At 36.5% G+C, this 20,396-nt stretch overlaps 1 protein-coding gene across 3 annotated transcripts in view; it reads right to left on the bottom strand.

Moving 5' to 3' along the window:
- LOC127629809 (numb-like protein) overlaps positions 1-20,396 on the bottom strand; it is an 83,466-nt gene that overhangs the window by 31,772 nt on the left and 31,298 nt on the right. The window contains exons 1-2 of one of the 3 annotated variants that reach the window (XM_052107061.1): positions 18,124-18,169; positions 17,928-17,999 (exon numbers count right to left, since the gene is read on the bottom strand). The exons of 1 other annotated variant lie outside the window; for it this stretch is intronic. In XM_052107061.1, the coding sequence (XP_051963021.1) occupies positions 17,928-17,968 (41 nt within the window). In that variant the 5' untranslated portion in view covers positions 17,969-17,999; positions 18,124-18,169. Of the gene's footprint in view, positions 1-17,927; positions 18,248-20,396 lie in introns of those variants that run through there. One more of the 3 variants, XM_052107060.1, reaches the window with a different exon arrangement.

Here is a 20,396-nt window from a genome sequence, read left to right as displayed (position 1 = left end):
TTATTTTTGAAATTACATATGTTAGCCAGCAGGTGATGGCAAAAGATCATTTTTGTGTGTAATATGAGCCAGTTGGTGACGTGAAGTGAATCCGTTAGTCAGAACAGTGCTCCGTGATCGCTTGTATTACAACATTACAATAGTACTACATTACTTAAGCTAGGACATTGTTTTAAACGGCTTAAAATGAACAATTTCAGGATTAAGGCTCATCGCAGCTGAGAGACACAATGGACTGTTTGATTACAGAACTCGAGGCGCTTCCAATGGTGGAGGACATTGCTGTTTCTATAGTGATCGACTCTTGCGCGGCTACCATGAAATAGGGATAAATACCCTGTTTGGATGCTATTTTTCCACTGAGAAAGCTTACCTACAGAACGCTGACAACATATCTGCTTGGGAGTGACAACAGGTGATCACAAAAGCTGCGTCTCTCCCTCTCTCTCTCTCTCTCTCTATCACACACAAACACACGCACACTCCCATCAATCCATTCTTGTTTATCCAATAACTTGTTAGAAACAGCAAAAGTCGTGGAACTATTTCTGAAGTGAACTTTTTGAATTACTAACGGTGGTTTGGACGCATCATTTATTTTGAACCAGCAATGGCAGTTTCTGATCTGTAGTGTAATAAAGTAGTTCCATGCACAAATGCGTTTTTATGACCTTACTCGGTTTTTTCCCAATTTGTTTTTAAATTACTGTTAAAATTACTGTTGTATTTAAGCAATATCACACTCGCAACCGTGCAATATGTCCCTACATCAGCATTGCTGTAATTACCTACGGCACTCATCCTGCGGCTGAATCACAGCAAAATAGCTCCAAAAACAGCTCCAAAAACAGAAGAATAATATACAGATTTTGCTATTTCGGAAGGAAATTTGAACTTTAATTCACCAAAGTGGCATTCAACTGATTACAAAATATAGTCAGGACATTACTGATGTAAAAAAACAGCACCATCACTATTTGAAAAAAGTTATTTTTGATCAAATCTAGAGGGGCCCAATTTCCAGCAGCCATCACTCCAACACCTTATCCTTGAGTAATCATGCTAAATTGCTCATTTGGTTCTATTAAATCACTTTCCGTTATATGAAACACAGTTGAAAGCTATTTGGTTCGTTAAATGAAGCTTAACATTGTCTTTGTGCTTGTGTTTGTTTCTGAGTTGCCACAGTATGCAATAGACTGACATGTCTTAATGTCCATATTAAGTCAAAAATGGCAAAAAAAAAAAAAAAAACAAGATTCCTCTCAAAACTTGTCAGTTAATCATTGTTTTGATGAATGAAGGGTACACTAGGTGTACACTACAGTCTTCAAAGACCAAGAACAACTAACAAGGACAGAATGAGATGTGGAAGGCCCAGACCCAAACGAGAGGATAAGTACATCAGAGTCTCTAGTTTGAGAAACAGACGCCTCACATGTCCTCAGCTGACAGCTTCATTGAATTCTACCCACTCAACACCAGTTTCATGTACAACAGTAAAGAGAAGACTCAGGGGTGCAGGAATTATGGGAAGAATTGCAAAGAAAAAGCCACTTATGAAACAGAAAAACAAAAAGAAAAGGTTAGAGTGGGCAGACTTTGGACAACAGATAATTGGAAAAGAGTGTTATGGATCTTAACCCCATTGAGATTTTGTGTGATCAGCTAGACCGTAAGGTGCGTGAGAAGTGCTCGACAAGACAGACACATCTATGGCAAGTGCTACAGGAAGTATCTGGACAAACTGACAGCTAGAATGTCAAGGATCTGCAAAGCTGTCATTGCTGCAAATGGAGGATTTTTTGATGAGAAATCTTTGAAGTATTTTAAGTAGTTCTGAATTTTATTTTCAAATTGTAATAGTCATTTTTCACATCATTAATGTCCTGACTATAAATTGTGATTAGTTGAATGCCAATTTGGTGACTAAAAGTAACAATTTCTTTCCATAAGAGAAAAATCTGAACATTATTCAAAACGGTTGGCCACCAGTGTGTGTGTATATATCCTTAATTCATATGATAGCTTTATGTGAGTAATAGATTGAAATTCAGGTTGATGACATTTTTAAATCCCAATAATTTTCATCCTAAATATTTTCACTCAACCATAGTCCACTTTCATTCACACTTGTGCACATCCAAATATGTCCTATGAAGTCGCTTCATTCCACATTTGACATTAGCAAATTATCTTTTGTATTCCATAGAGAAAAGGAAATCATACAGGTTTGGAACAACATGAGGGTGAGTAAATTATGATTCTTTTTTGGGGTAAATTTTTCTTTAAAACTTTCAGACATTGAAGTACAGCCATACAGTTATAAGAAAGTCGCTGATAAAAAAAGATTTGCAAGCTACAAGTTTATTGTTACTATTATTTCACATAGTTTGGCATTTCATCTCTTGAAGTGTTGAGATGATTTTATAAAATTTTATACAACATCTTTTGTACCATTACCCCAATGCAGAGCAGACCTCATGCCCAACACCCTCTCTTTGCTTTTGCTTTTTAAGCTTTAACTCAGTGGCCAAAAGTGCACGATTCGCAAAGCCCTGAAGCTTTACGGATAACAGGTGCCAGACATGGGGTGGCGGAGGTACCACTATGCATGTCTGGCCAGCAGCCCAAGAACATACACCCATAACACGAACACACCCCCACATTTAAATGACCACATGTTGCTGAGTTTATGTGAGTATGTTTTAATATAAATAACCCTGGCATCTGGGTCTCTCTGGAGACCATACCCAACTCTGACACGTGGCTGTTGCTGAGGTCAGAAGGGAGACACTGCAATCACTCACTGCATATGTGCACCTGCCGTGCGCCTGGAACCCCCCAGATTGTGGGGCAGGAGCAGGCAGAGCAGCTGAATAAACCACATGGTATTTTATAATGAAGCAACAGTAATGTCAGTAATGTCTCATAAACAGGGTCTGATGGAGATAATACCCCATTCATTGCAAGAATAGTCATTTGCAGTGCACTTATAACCTGGAGAGTCCAACTGGTGCAACCTGAGGTTAAGTGCCTTACTCTAATGGTTCATGGATCGTTTCTTGTGGGCATCGAAACCAGCAATCCATTGGTTACAAGTAAGGATGTGCAAAACCATATATATTTTAAATCAATATGTTGGTGGGTATCCTGAGTGACCAGTTGAATAAAAGTCTAAAGGAAGTCCCATATAATTAGGCTGGCTTCGACTTTGGCCATTTATTAGGGGGGAGTTTACATAAGACATGTTTTTGTGTTTAAAAATAGCACAGCAACAGGAGGAAACAGAATGCAGGAGTTTCACAAAGCATTTTATAAAGTTAAAGTATTTTATACCACAGAGCTGTTGAATGCTTGATTCTGATTGGTTGACGGATGTTCTAAGGTGTGCAATTATATTTCAAGTAAACGCATGGCTATGAAGTAGTTCCAGGTCTTGACTGCATAATGGTTCCATATCACATCCCCAAATTATTTAAGTTATTTCAAAGAGCCCTACAGGCCACCACAACAAAATAACGTATTAAACATAGACATTGGTTAAGTACATTGGTTAAGAATGACAAACAATGTCTATAGTATCCTAAATTAATTTCAATTTCAATTGAAATTACACTCCGTACATATGGAGTGTACATGCTACCACAGCAAAGTAATCATATAAAGTAAATCAGTTAAGAACGTCAAACAATGTATATAATATCCTACATCCCTCTCCCACACACTTACGCTCACACACACATTGAGCCAACAAATAGAGCTGTACCCCGTGACTTGATCAATACAACAGTATCTATTATCCGAAATAACTTTTAATATTGCACCTGAGGACCGCTGCGCATCGTGAATGCATTACCACCTCGGGTGTGCATTATTTTGTAATAATTCACCGGTCCATCGTCAATTTTTCCTTACTTAAACTTGACATTGCGGATAAGTTCAACAATGTGTCTCTGTGGCGTTATCAAAACATCCCTCTGTTTGTTTGTTTGACCCATCAAGCCCGACAAAAAAGTAGTTTGGTGTGGAACTATCTGTTTGTACAACCAACGGAAGATAGGGGGTATTTTCTGGAATCTGTTTAAACATTATTTTGCAATAATTCCGTTTGGTGATGCTAGTGGCGTGGAAAATTCAGCTTTCAATGGGATGAATTCAAAGACTGTCTAACTGTCTAACAGCTAAGGCACAGCATGCTACCAGCACACTAAGTAAAGCAAAGCTGCTTAAATTATAAAAACAAAAACAAAATGATCGACTAATTAGTTGTTGGACAACTAGTCAACTACTCAGCCACTGTGACACATCCCTAAAAGTTCAGAACCATTCCCGCACAAAACCAATGCTTTTGCAGGAAGGGGAATGGGAGGTGCTTCCAAGATTCTGCTCCACTTTAAAGGCTGATCTAATGGCTGAACTCCTGCCAAAGATACCAAACAGCAGAGAGGGAGGAGAATACATTCAGAGATAGAGAAAGAACAGGCCAAAAGCAAGAGAGAAAGAGAGAAGAGACTTTATAAGGAGAAGACAGAGGAAGCTTGAGAGAGATGAAGAAAGGAGGGGGGTATTAAACACCCTCATTGAATCTAATTGAGGTCACAGTTGATATGTGTGCCATTTTCACTGTGGTGCCAGTCACAAATTCTGGAGTCCAGACTGATGCACTGACCCACTACATTACCATAAACCACCAACAAATACCACAAATAAAACATGAGACCAACAAAACCTCCCTACTTGTTCTCCAAACGTTCTTATGAGACTTTGGGAACACTGCTCACGGGAAATTTCCAAAACATGCATGGGAAAGTCACACAATGACCATAAGAGCCACCCAAGTCATTCCACAGAAATTATTTCATCACCAAAATGAAAACCATCTGGACCGAAATGAGTAGAATAAGACAGCACAAGTGAAATAAGTGAAAACAGCACAAGAAATTGTTCACCCAAACATTTAAATGTTCTCATCATTTACTCACCACCATGCCATCCCTGATGTGTGACTTCTTCTACTGAAACCAAAGATTTTTTAAAAGTATATCTCATATTTATAGGCCCATACAATGCAAATGAATGGTGGCTGAAACTTTGAAGCTCCAAAAGCACATAAAAGCAGCATAAAAGTAATCAATAAGGTTTCAGTGGTTTATTCAATGTCTTTTGACAACACAGTCTCACCCCGACTCGTCACGAGTTGGGGTGTGAGAATGTGTTGCTTTTGAAGTGATCCAATTGGTTCAAGATTTATAGTGAAAAAGTTATATTATGGTCTGTTCTCACCCAAAACCAATTAGAAAGCATCAGAAGACATTGATTAAAACACTGAAGACATATGTATAACTTTTATGATGCCATTATGTGCTTTTTGGAACTTCAATATTTTAGTCACCATTCACTTACACTGTATGGACCTACAGAGCTGAGACTCCTTTAAAAATCTGTGTTTGTGTTCTGCAAAAGAAAGAAAATCATGCACATCTGGGATAATGAGTAAATGATGAAAGCAATTAAAATGTTTGGGTGATTTAATCATTTAAATACAATATTGCAACATCAACCATGAACCCTGTCAAATCCAAATTCATCCAGATTCATGTTGAAATCGTGAAAATTACGATGCCTTTTTACAATCTGTCCTTTTATGACTCAAACACATATTCAAGCAACAACAACCTATGTACATTAGGGTTGGTTGACATTTAAGCATACATTAAGTTGTTTGCCAAGGAAAAATATCTTTGCAAACAAGACATGACATTAATACATTTGTATTGCTCATTCTCATGGCAATTTCATAAAATAACTAAATCTGACCATACACTCGTCTTGACCTTCTAATGTGCTTCAGATTTGTTATTAATTCATCATGGTTAAGCAAAAGATTGCTTCACAAAATTCATAGGTGTATAAATAACTGGCTATTACATATAATATTGAGTCACACCATATGTTACCCATTTCCCTGACAAAATTAAACCAAAGTTTTTATGATGCAAGGATTGGAAAATGTAGAATGTTGCTCAAAATCAGATGTTTCCATATTTTAAACTTTACATTTACTCCATGCTTTTTAACTGTGGTGCTAGTTTGTGCATGTGCTTCAACATATTGAGCCTTTACACTCACGTGGGAGGTCACTGGTTCGAGTCTGGCCCATGTCACGTTACCATCCTGTTATCCCTGTCTCTCTCCCCATGATTTACTATTATACCATATCTAAAATCATGCCTAGAATATTTGAGGACTGTCTATGTTTACTATTACTGTAAACTATAAGGCTAAATTTCCACATCACTTCTTAGCTCAGGCCCTATTATTCCATCTGCCTATTCTCTACCTCTCTCTCTCTCACGCACACATGAGCACACACACACGAGCATGCATGCACACACACACACACACACACACACACGCATCACGCACACACACACACACACACACACACACACACTGATGCAGCTATCATTATGAGGACTCTCCATAGACATAATGATTTTTATACTGTACGAACTATAGATTCTTTCCCCAATCCTAAATCACAAAAAACATTTTTACATTATCAATAAAACATAATTTAGTATTTTTTAAGAGATTTGACATTATGGGGACACTAGAAATGTCCTCATAAACCACATTTATAGCATAATAACCTTGTAATTACCAGTTTGTAACCTAAGTTAGTTTTTTAGTAACCTAAAAAAAAGTCCTTGTAAACCACTTAAACCTGCCCGCAACACACACACACACACACACACACACACACACACACACACACACATCACAGGTCCAATAGCTGATACATCTGTCTTGAGACTCTAGATTATGATGGCATTTTTTTCCCTGGCATACAATTTAGGGCCAGCTGAAAAAACGCAGGACATTGGCTGTGTATGTTTTACATTCAGAGAGGAAAAATCCATTCCAATATGTGGACAGACACATACAGGAAAAAGTTAGGTAATAGGTTTAAAGAAAAAGAAAGAAATAGAAAGAGAGAGCAGTGGAGGAGATGAAAACTTACTTAGGATGCTTAAATGAGCATGAGGCTTAAAGCTTTACATGCAAATAGCAAATCAAGGGGCCATAGAGCAAAAAAGAAAAAAAAAAAGAAAAAGAGGGTATCAAAATCTGGGTATTTCTTCAACTATGACTCTTTGATTGGGATTGATTTTTATTAAAACATTTTATTCAACTTGCATATCACATTAAATCTCTATGTACAGATGTATGTTTTTCCCTGGGTCACAGACCCAGATTTTAATCCTAAAAAAATGCATCATGTACAAATTATTACACTTTTATGAAAATCTAAAGAAAGCGTGAAAAACACAAAAGATTTCAATATTTATTGTGTGAAAATTATGTATATAATATATTACTACTATCTATATAGTAATATATATATATATTATAGTAATATATTACTAGAGTAGTGGCTTCATTTCTACCATGACAAACATTTGTGGCCCTAATAATATTTTTAGACATTATGGTGACTTTGCCAACAAGTACCAACTCCTACATTTATAAATGTACAATTTATTTTGTTAGTAAGTTGTGTTTTTCTTTTAGTAATGTATTGCTTGATTCAAACATTTGACACTTGATTTTTGAACATAAAATGCTGAGAATTACTTAACATAGCTGTACATTCAAATAATATGTTAATAATCTTAAAAAGATATATATATATATCTTACACTGGCACACAGCCAAATTGTTTAGGGGCCCTAAAATTCTTCTAAAACAACAATTGGTACAGGCCCATGAAAACAGCAATGAGCATGCTCACATGCACACCAATATGCTTATCCATAAAAATCCAACAACACAAGAAATCTGGGATGACATGACATTTGAAATCACAAAAATATAAACAGTTATGTGCCGCTTGGTTTATGCTTATACTATTTATGCCCTTACCCTGACAATGTGAGCCGTTTAAAGCGTTTACTTGACCACACACGTTGTCTGCTTTTTACATTTACATTTATTAATTTGGCAGAAGCTTTTATCCAAAGCGACTAACAAAAGAGGAATAACACATCATAAGTGATTCATCTTAAGTAGACAGCAGTACGAATAATGCTTCATTACAAAGTCTCACTTGCATCAGAATAGTAGTATCCAAGACAGATTAGAGTGCAATTTGAGTGCAACAAGAATATATATATATATAAGGTTAAGTGTTCATGGAAAAGGTGTGTCTTTAGTCATGTTTTGAAGACAGAAAGTTAGTCTGCTTCATGGATGGAGTTGGGAAGGTCAAACCACCAACGAGGTAGTGAAACTGAAGGTCCGGGAAAGTGTTTTGGTGCCTCTTTAGGTTGGTACAACAAGGTGCCGCTCATTAGCCAACCTCAGGCTTCTGGTGGGAACGTAGCTCTGCAGGAATGATTTTAGGTATGCTGGAGCAGACCCAGTGACTGTTCTGTATGCCAGAATCAGAGCCTTGAATTTGATATGTGCATCAACCGGCAGCCAGTGAAGAGAGACATTAAGTGGTGTAACATGTGCTCTATTTGGTTCATTAAAGACCAGACGTGCTGCTGCATTCTGGATCATTTGCAGGGGCCTAATTGAGCATGCAGAGAGGCCTGCAATGAGAGCGTTACAGTCGTCCAGTCTAGTTATGACAAATGACTGAACAAGCAGTTATGTGGCATGTTCAGAGAGGAAGGGTCTTATTTCTTTATGTTGTAGAGTGTAAATCTACATGATTGTGTCATTTTTGTGATGTGGTCTGTGAAACCGAGTTGGTTACTGATGGTTACCCCTAGATTTCTGACCATTTTGGAAGCAATTTTTGTAGTTGAACCCAGCTGAAAAGCGATGTGTTCAACAGCAGGGTTGGCTGGAAAGACGAGGAGCTTTGTCTTTGCTAGGTTAAGTTGCAGGTGGTATTCCTTCCATTAAGGATAATTGGTGTAACAGCATGCATGTGAATGTGCTAATTGTCATGCGTTATTTCCAGTCAAGTCTTAATTTGCCAATTACAGAGTGTAATTTTGTGCCACTAGCATCACCAAATGAAATTGCAAAAATAACAACTATTTTTAAAACAGCTTTTTCGAAAACTACCAATGGCCTACATTGGTTGGACAAACAACCTAAAAGGGGTCATGACATACTCTTTATTTATTTATTTTTTATAATTGTATCATCTTCCCTGTGGTCCACTAATAATGTTATTAAAGTTTTTTGCACCAAAACAGTCATTTTGTCATATATGATAATTTCCCACTGTCTCTGGCCCTCTGTTTTGATTGGCTAACATCATGCAGCCCTTCCAGTGCAGCCACATTTCAAACTCAATCCAAAGAACTCCGCACAACATTATAAAGCAACATTTCAGGGTTAACACATAATGTACACCCAACACATTTCTTGACAGCAAACAGAAAGGTGAAACAGAATGGGGGTATCCTTTTTAGAGTTATAACTTCATATTGTGTATTTTAAAAGCGGTGCGGGAGGCATGACAATGGTCAAAACATTTCTAAATGTTTTATTTAGAAAAACATTTAAATCCAGATAGGCACTTCCTGTGTAAGTCCACATTGGTATAGATGAATCTCCATTGACAGTCCCATCTCTCTCTTCTTCACCTGTGTGACTGACTGAGCAACAGTGGGCGGGGCAAAGGTGCAATGATGAAAAATAGGCGTTGATGTCTTGCTGATGAGGTAGGCATATGCAGAGGTATTTGTTCCTTGTGACGTCACAAGTTCCATAAATTCCATACCATTCCATACATTTTTGTAGCCTGGTTTAAATAAATGCTATTTTTATTTTAAGGAGGATGTTTTCAGGGGGGGCCTGGGTAGTAAGTATTGACGCTGACTACCACCCCTGGAGTCGCAAGTTTGAATTCTTGCGACTCAAGCCAGGTCTCCTAAGCAACCAAATTGGCCCGGTTGCTAGGGAGGGTAGAGACACATGGGATAACCTCCTCGTGATTAGTGGGTCTCGCTCTCAATGGGGCATGTGGTAAGTTGTGTGTGGATCGTGGTGAGCCTCCACATGCTGTGAGTCTCCACGGTGCCTTGTGCAACGAGCTACGTGATAAGATGCGTGGATTGACTATCTCAGAAGTGGAGGCAACTGAGACTTGTCCTCTGCCACCAGGATTGAGGTAAGTAACCATGCCACCACGAGGATCTATTAAGAAGTGGGAATTAGGCATTCTAAATTTGGAGAAAAAGGGATTAAAAAAGGGGGATGATTTCAGTTCTGAATCTTACAATATGTTTTTATAGTACAATGGCCTCTTATATGTCAAAAGATCAAGAAAAATGTGATTCCTCATATCAAGACCCCTTTAAACCCATAATATTGGTGGAGACAATGTTGCAGTGTTGGGCTTGGCCTGGTCATGATGCTCAAACAGTTTTGATAGCAACACAGAGCTAGTGTTTACACATGTTGGGGTACATTTTTGGAGTAAAATATCCGACTCTTCTGCCTTGCTTAGGATCATTTCATAGCTAGCACTTTATATATCTTAATTACGCACAATGTTTTTATGTGATGTGGTTTTTTTTAACACTTTTTTCATAATTTGACCAAATTAAGACTGGAAATAACGCATGACAATTAGCACATTCACATGCATGCTGTTACACCAATTATCCTTAATGGAAGGAATACCACCTGCAACTTAACCTAGCAAAGACAAAGCTCCTCGTCTTTCCAGCCAACCCTGCTGTTGAACACATCGCTTTTCAGCTGGGTTCAACTACAAAAATTGCTTCCAAAATGGTCAGAAATCTAGGGGTAACCATCAGTAATATGGTTTATTACAAAAGTGTAATAATTTATACATGATGCATTTTTTTAGGATTAAAATCTGGGTCTGTGACCCAGGGAAAAAAATACATCTGTACATAGAGATTTAATGTGATATGTAAGTTGAATAAAATGTTCATATATGAAAAAATGACTGTTTAGGTGCAAAAAACTTTAATAACATTATTAGTGGACCACAGGGAAGATAATACAATTATAAAAAATAAATAAATAAAGAGTATGTCATGACCCCTTTTAGGTTGTTTGTCCAACCAATGCAGGCCATTGGTAGTTTTCGAAAAAGCTGTTTTAAAAATAGTTGTTATTTTTGCAATTTCATTTGGTGATGCTAGTGGCACAAAATTACACTCTGTAGTGGTACTTGTAAAGCAAAGACTACAGTACTAACTACAGTAGAGAGGCAGTGGAGCAGATATAGCTTTTGTCTCATTGTTGAAATCAATGCTTTCAGTGCATGCAATCGAGCTGCCTGCACTCATTACAGAGTCACTGTGGGTGGACAGTTTAATGGAGGCTTTTTGGATGCATTCAGGGAGGGAGTAATTGTACAATGGCACTCCAGTCACTGACAGTAGCCTTTGCTCAGGCCTCTAAATTGGCACTACGGAGAAGAGGTGGGGAAATAGTCACTCACAATTTATTTCAGAAGGTATTAAAAGAAAAGTTTTGTAATACCTCATGTCATTCCAAAGTTCTTTCTTCTGTGGAACACAAAATGAGATATTTTGAAGAACCTCCAAGATGCTCAGCATATTGTGACAAGGGGCAGTCAAGATACAAAATTACAAAAAAAATACCTTGAAGTACCATAAAAGTGGTCTATATGACTCATGCACCTCTAAAGCCAAATGAAAGCTTTGTGCAAGGAATTGACAAAAATGTGAGTTGATATTCATTCACTGAAAATCTCACCCTCTGCCAACTCCTAAATCTCATTTGAAGGTTCATCATGCTTGGTGAACTTGGTGCATCATGTTTAGAACCAACGGGATTTGGTTTCATTGACGTTAAAATTGGTATGACACATTTTGATATTTTCAAGTTTGAAAATGTGCATGTGCAAATGAGATTTCACAGCTACGCATTTCCTTTTTGGAGTTTGAAGACCCTGGTCACAATATGCTTTCATTGTATGGAAAACAGCAACTTGGAGATTTTTCTAAATATCTTCCTTTTGTGTTTCCTCGGAGGAAACACAAAAGGAACTCAAACACGTTTGGAACAACATTTTTGTGTTAACTTTAAGTCCTACAGTTGGATCCCAAAGAGATTTTATCATGATACAGGGCATTGCAAAGTATGTCATAAAAAGGAACCATTGAAAGTCGCCATTTGCTACAAAATGTCAATTTCTGCATTTGTAATTTTTCAAATGAATCAAATAAGACCCCTGAGCAGTGAGGAGTGTACACACATTTGAGGTCTCAGATAAACACAGCGAACTGACTGTGACCCAGTTTATAGACCCCTTTTGTAAATATCGTCCGACCCAGGGAGCAAAGTCAACTGGTTGCTCTAGCCATTTGCCGTTGCTCGTCAAAACAACCTACACCCTATACCTGTTCAGAATTAGGTTACACACACACTAAAGATACACTTGAGTAGTCATGGTTTATGAATGTTTGGACAGCAGATGACATGGGGGAAATGGGTTCACTCAAAATGTTTATTCTATGAGGAAGCTGCATGTGCTCATATCATCATTTCCAAAAGACACTGACACAGTGACTGTTTTACACCGAGTGAATTTGGGTCATTTGTTGTGCAGTACATACTGTCGATTCAATCACCTGAGAGTTTTTGATCAGAATACAACATGCATGAAGGATATAAGCTACTGTAAACCTGTTCACACTAAACATACAGTGCAAAAACATTTTTAATCAGTACTTTTGTATTGTTTTTTCAGTATTTTTTTAATTAGTAGTAAATATCCCAGTAAAAATAAGGTTTTCCCTATAAGTTTATTCTTAATATGCCCATTAAGTATATATTGCATAAACTAAGTACGTGCATCATAAAAACAACATTTTGTTGGATTTCTCTGAAAACAAGGTATGAATTCATTTTAATTAAGACATATACTTTTAAATATTCTATTTTCAATTACATTATTAAATTAAAATTATTAACATTCATTTTGCTTCCCAACACTACTTCTCCCTCAAACCATCATAGCCCTCACTGAACCAAGCTCAACTTAGAACACATAATTGTTATTTGCTTGTGTCAAACATAAGGATATTTCCCATGTAAACTCTATGTGGGTAGTTTCAGTGAAAAATATTTAATATGTAATAACCATTTTACAATTAAGTCCATAAAGTTAATAATTTTGACCCCTGCAGTGCATGTTGTTAAAGGTTTATTAAATGTAATCACCAACAGGTTCTTTTCTCTTAGAGTCCAAAATATTTATCTATCCCTTAATTGTAAAATAGCAGTCTAGGCGTGTATTAACAAAAATCGTAGGGCTATAAGCTCTTAATGCGGAAATTAGGAGCAACTCTAAAAATGAGGGCTGTGTCACTCCTAATATTAGGACTCATAAAATTGTGTGTAATTCATGAAGCATTTTAATGCTTAAAGTAGCTCCTAAACCCATGTCAGCTTTGAAGTCTTTCTGAGGACATCTGAATCCTTAAGAGTGACAAATTATCAAAAAGCATAGCTGCTGCTGTCAATCCACATTAAAAACAATATATTAGACAGTTTAAAAAGGTATCGCCTGAATTACAATTGAGTTTATGTATTTGAATAATATAATATTGTTATATTACAAATATTATAATGTTGACACTGAGCTTTATAAAAAGGTATCCCCTGAAACTCGAGGGTACTTTAATTATTGTAAACTTGTAGATGCAGTTAACTTTTCCACAAACTGAAACAGCCCAATTACACCTGCACTCTGCGCTCCCTGGCCATATTCAAATAAATCTATTTAGTGCTGATGAATTGGGAATTTCGGTCATTAATTTGCAGAATAATCTAAAAAAGGAGGCATTCAGGGGAAATCACGATGCTCTTGATGGGATGCACGCTCATTTCATTGCATCAACACAGGATTAAGAATACCGGAAAAAACTATCCATCTATCGTATGTATACATGAATATACAGCATATATATACACAGATCAGTCATTACATTAAAACCACCTCCCTAATTAGGTCCTCCTCATGTCGCCAAAACAGTGCAACCCACATCTCAGAATAGCATTCTGAGATTTTATTCTTCTCACAACAAGGTGAGAAGTGTGGTGATAAGAATATCATCTCAGAATGCTATTCTTTTAAAACCACGTCATAAAACATAGACCAAACAAATAATATTTAAAACATCATTGCATTATGAATGCATACTAATATTTAGAGGGTTCAAATGTAATTTAAGTTCAATATTTATTAAATATTTGCTTATGGTTCATAAGAGATCATCTGAAAAAATCCACACAGTGTGCTAAAACATCAATAGTGTCCAAGTGTTCAGAGCAACTGCCTTGCATGTTCTGACTTAAACACTGTTATTTAAAAAACAAAATAGTTTACATATTCTAAAGGCTGTAATTTGTATGTATAACTGACACTTTAGTTGAATGAATTAGTGAATACTTGGACACCTCCGACATTTTAGTGCTGTGGGTGGAATTTTCAGACGGTCCCTTGCAAGCGAAAGTCAATGATAGTCCATCGGGGCATTTTTAGGCATAATTCTCCAGCTACAACACGCATTGACCATTTTTGTTCAATATTTTATGCCTGAATGCTATAGTCATATATTCTTTAAACTAATTGTGTTAATGATATCATCATAAAATGGTTGGCACAACAGAGCGCGAGTAGGAGAATCCAAATGTCAAACAAATAATGAGCCAAAAACTTCAGGAGATAAGGTAGAAGTTTCAGCATTACTTTTGCATCTTTGGACGTACCAGCTCCAGTTTTAGTTCTACTTAATGTGGATTATTCTTGCTGTTAGAGTAAATTAACTTTTATAGTGCAATTTCCCACATTATTATCACAAAACTGTTCTGGATCTGATTTTCTGCCTTACTAAATGCACCTGAGCCCAGCTCATTAGAGACGCTCTTATTTAGCAAACATTCATTATAAAATATTTTTGTATGTATAGCCTACATCATTGGGTTTTCATTTCTTGACAACATACAGAACACACTTATGTTATTGAGGGTTTTCTTCCCATCGTCATTTATTTAATGTTTTGCACTGTACAATGCAGAAGCAAGACAAATGTAGTGCAACAAGACTGATGAAACCGCACGCAGAAAATGATGTAGCTATAGAAACAGGAATAAAGAAACAGCAGCTAGCATCATACAGGGGCACTCTGCAATGACAAATTTCTTAAGAATACACTTAAAACTGGAACCCTTTATAAACCACCCCATTAAAGCCCAAATAAATGCCTTACCTTCAGCGAGAAAGGCTCTTATACCCTAAGCTCACCACATCAATGGACTTCAACCTAATAATATATACAGATTATAAAAGGTACTGTTGGGTTGAGGCGCAAGAATAAAATGCACAACTCACTGGGAAAGAGAGAACAAAGCTGCAGAGCTGATCCTACTGCTTCTCTTGCAACTAAATGCAAGAGAAGCATTAAATAGTCTACAGGGAAGACAACGAACACAACGTCCTCTTTATGAACACCGTTTATCAATCAAATACTTAACACGCACCAATCACAAGGGAGAGGCACACTTGCGCTCAATAATGGAAAATTGAGCTTAATATTAGCAACGGCATTCTCCAATAAGAGGCGCACACAAAGCAGACTTAATAAGGAATGCGCAGACACTGACAGACGTAATAATGATTAAAAGATCATATTAAAGCCATCTTGTTGGTCACTTATATTTACGTTGCATGCGACTTTTTTAAACTCATAGTAATTGAGATAGATACATGTATTTAAACATTCACTTATTACACTGAACCATTTAAAATGTACAAGCACACCGGGCCCAACCCCGGCCCTGACCCCCTCACATTTTTCATTATCGGCATCAGCTGATACATTTTCAGTTTGGACGATTTGTTTCTTGAGGGTGCCCAAAATCGCATGCTTGCATGTGAAGTGACTGAAGGATGTAAACTACCAGTCACGGTTAATTTTTTTTGTTACGTGCCATCGTGTAATTACAATAATAGACCGATGTGCAATACAGTGCCATTTAAACCAGGGGTCTTCAACCTTTTTTGCCCCATGGACCGGTTTCATTTTGGAAACATTCTTGCAGACCGGCCTGTCTGGTTAGTTTCGCACTCATGTTAACATTGGCTATAGATAAAATGACTCTGATGTTACACCGCAGGAAACCACGTTTCTGGGTTCTTACAAGCAGCAGATTTCAATGGTGGAAATAGGCTGCGCTGCAGTTGAAATAATCTTTTAAGCATAATCAAATAAAATAAAATATTTTAATGTTAATAAAAGTTATTTTAAAGGAATATCTATGGTTTAGAGTGAAGAACGTATGTGGGTTCTTTTCTGAATAGTTTCAATGAGCCTGTATGACTATGTTGGAGTTGCACGATTTCTTCGTAAAAAGTAAATATACACCAACAGCTTCGGGCCAATTGCGTCAAATAAAAAATTCAACATATCAAAGCATTGCAATATTTTATTTAACACTAACAATCAAAACCTTGTCACATTTTCTCATGAATATTTCTGGGGAATAAATTCACAACCAATCATAACAAGTGTGTGAGTAGACAAAATGTACAGAAGCATTAGTCAACAAACTCAATAATTTCTCATCAACCAAAATATAAACTCAGAACAAACCAATTTTATAAGTCTATTGCTTATTTTAGGATACGTTCACATCAGGGGGAAAATTTTATCAAAATGTTGGGGGTGGACAATAAACATAACAATTCTCAAGAGCAATTTTTGAAGGGGACACCAAGGGTTTTTTGTTATTGCCCCGTTTGCATTTGTATTATTTTATATCTTAAACAATTTTTTTAAGAATATATCATTATATTATTTACAATACACATATTTTAATGATATTTTAGGGGGACAACCCCCCCGCAATTTCCGCCTATGGTTCACATTAATCTGGATACATTTGAAAACGTCATTTTCTAAACGCACTCTGTCAACATAGTTTTCAAGCGTTTTCCAAAAGTTGCTCAAGACTTGGCAAAATCAGTCAACGGAAAGGAATTTTCAGTGAATATGATGTGAATAATGAGTGACCTCTTTTGATTTCTGCAAATCATGCGTGTGACTGGCCCTTTAGACCACAAGTAAGAGAAACTGATAGGCCGAGAGGCAACGATCTTCTCAGTCCACTGAGTCTCTGTAATGATGCCCTTCTGGAAGAGGAAATTCCAATTTAATCAGCTATTAATTTGTTTTCATATCATCAAAATAATATCATACAATCTATCTGTAAACAGCAGAAAGTGCCAACAAAAACTAAATCTAATATTAAACAGACAGATAAATATAAAGTAATCAATTCAGCTATTAATCTGAGGCATATGGGCTTGAAGGATCATGCACCTGCTTCCTGTAAGGCTATTAGCCAAACATAAGCCTTCAGAATAAGCTTGGTACCTAATCTGAGAGAAGCACTGGTATAAGGGCATATTTACTGGGACTTCAAGGCCATTTTAATAGCTCAAAAATAATATTGTTAGAGTGCCCAAATATATAACATACAGTACATGCAATGAAAATTTACTCACATTCTGTGATATTTTGATTAATTTGTATTACTTTTTAGTTTTTCAATAATGTGTATTTGCCTGAGCCAGACTGTCCCCAAATGGAAACAATGTTACTTTAACGCTATACCAGTTATATTTAGATGCATACCTACTTAATGATACAACAGATGGATTATCTAATATCTAATGAATGTTATTTAGCCAGAGAAACATAAAGGTTATATGAAACAGAGCATTCATATAAAGAATGTATAGTCAATCTCAACTGCACATGAGGGTTCAAAGAAATACACATTTGTCTACTGCAAACAAGCCTTTGACAAAACACAAAACATTCCTAAACCTCTGTGTGTGAGGATTGTGCTTTGTCTTAATAACAACAACAACAAAACAAACTCACCTCACATCTTCTGCATCATCCATGTCACTGCTAAAACTCATTTTTAGACAGATGTCCAAAGACCAAGACCAGCTAGAGAACAGAAATCAAATCACCAGATGAAGCTTCACCGTCAAATCTGTCATTCGATGAAGAGCTTGGGACAAAACGGCACTAAATATTCAATACAGAAATCCAAAAGAGAAGACAACCACACCTCCTCTTCAGAGATTAACTTGGAGGAGGTGACAACAACACATGTGCTTAGTCTCATCACCACAAGTGTCCTCGCACACGAAAACGCACTGACGCACAGAGACGCAAAAAATTTGGCTGGATTTACAAAGCTAAAGCCTCTGAGGAACAAATCAACTTTTTTTCTTTCCATAAAATGGACAGTGAGGGGAGGATGAAGGAAGGGAGGGAGAGAGAGAGAGAGAGAGAGAGTGAGAGAGAGAGGGAGGGAGTAACAGAGGAGGAGCGTGGGAGGTGGTGATTAGACTTAGGATGGTGATGACACACTTTCAATCGCCCATCTGCAGTTGTCTGCGTTGTTGTGTTTGTGCTCTTGCTTTGGTCTTTATCTGTACCTTTGTAGGCAAGTCAGTTCACTCTGTGGCCATATTGGTTATGTTATTTCCAGTCCTGCAAGTATAGCACCACTCTACTTGAATGATGAAAGACAGAAATTTCAAAAATTATAGTTGCAAAATATGTTCCAATATCATTTCAAATTTCAAATCAGGAACATAATCTGACAACAACGGTATCATAAATGGTGCTTCTTTAGTTCATTATTACAAAACAAAAAATATTTTTCAGACTGATCTAACTAATGCGCATTCACTTAGAGTAAACAAACAGTCGATTAGAAACACACCTATTAATGCTCTAGTTATGATTTTTTCTTTTGTAGCAGAATGCCTTCCAAAATGTACAATTGTTGATGCAGTAAATGGAGACAACTTGCATATATCTGCACGTCATTTCAGTCATTTAAATTTCAAATGTCATTACATAAGGTAATGAAATTTGAAATAATCTATTTATGCTTGGACATACATCTACATGCTGCCACCAAGTCATGCCGGAATGCTTACAAGATGAGATGCCAACACAATGTTGTAATTAAAAATGGGAAACTCGCTGAGTAGGGGTGTGCAATTTAAAGATTCATGGTTGAGACTAACTGGAATTAGTCATGAAGGCACTTCATTTCTGGCAAATTCGTAATAATTCATATGAGTTTGATTGTACAAAAAGTCAGACTTGTACTGTTGTATATCATGGAAGAAAGAAAAATAGCTGTGTTTTGACGTAACCCCTAATCCAAACCCTAAACCTAAACCCAACCATAACCATTATATGTAATACTGTACCCAAACCCTAAACCCAACCATGAGTTTAAAGGGGTCATGTCATGCATTTTTTTAACTTAATAGTTTCACTTATAATATTAGTAAAGGTTTTTGCACAAAGAATAATATAGTATTAAATAACCTTTATCCATCCTGTCTCTAGCCCTCTATCTGTCATCTGTATTACAGAAATCTATAATAATGTATTCTGTATAATGTGTTTTCTACTGTAATGGACAATCGGCCAGAATATTTGCCTCTGTTGTATGGCCGCTTCACTAAACATCCTGTGTAATGGGAAATATGGGATGATTGTCGTGTGGGGAGTAGGGCTGCAACTAACAGTTATTTTGATAATCGATTAATTAACAATTATTAGAACGATTATTCAACTATTCGGTGATTATTGTAATTTAAAAATAGTCTAAAAATCCTTAAAACAAGATACATTTACTTGCAGATAAGTTATTTAGACTTGCTTTAAGAGAATCTTTACTATATGTGCATTTTGTAAAGAAGTGTATTTTTTCACTTGGTTATACTTCTGCGAGTGCAGTAAAGACAAAATATACTTATATTCAAGATCTGTTCTCTAAAAGCAAGTCTAAATATCTTATATGCATCTTTTTTTTTTAATATATTTTATTTAAATATTTGTATTTTTAATATTATATATCTGCAGTATAGCTGCTAAAGAAAATGTATGTTGTTTTAATGGAGTTTTAGATCTTTATATTGGAAAACAAGCCTAAACAAAAACAAATAAAAAAAATATTTTGTTGCAGTGTATAATGTGGCGAAGACTTCCTCTCTCACCTTTCTGTTCACTTCAATCCATCTTTAACTCACAAAAAACAAACTCTCTCTTTTTAATAAAGCTGCGTATTGCCAAGTTTCTTCACAATAAGAAATGCACAGTGATGTATATTATGATTCAATACATCACAAGCTATCACGTCATCAGTTACAGAAATACTCAAACCAGCCTTTTTTCCTCATTCTGATGATTGATGTGAACATTAACTGAAGCTCCTGACCCGTATCTGCATGAGTTTATGCACAGCTGCCACACGATTGGCTGATTAGATAATCTCATGGATGATTGTTAGTGCCAGATGGGCTGGTTTGAGTA

The sequence above is a fragment of the Xyrauchen texanus genome, chromosome 36, assembly GCF_025860055.1.
Source record: "Xyrauchen texanus isolate HMW12.3.18 chromosome 36, RBS_HiC_50CHRs, whole genome shotgun sequence".
Classification (NCBI taxonomy): domain Eukaryota; kingdom Metazoa; phylum Chordata; class Actinopteri; order Cypriniformes; family Catostomidae; genus Xyrauchen; species Xyrauchen texanus.
Note: the sequence above shows the minus strand (reverse complement) of the source record. Positions and strands in the feature narration are given on the sequence as shown.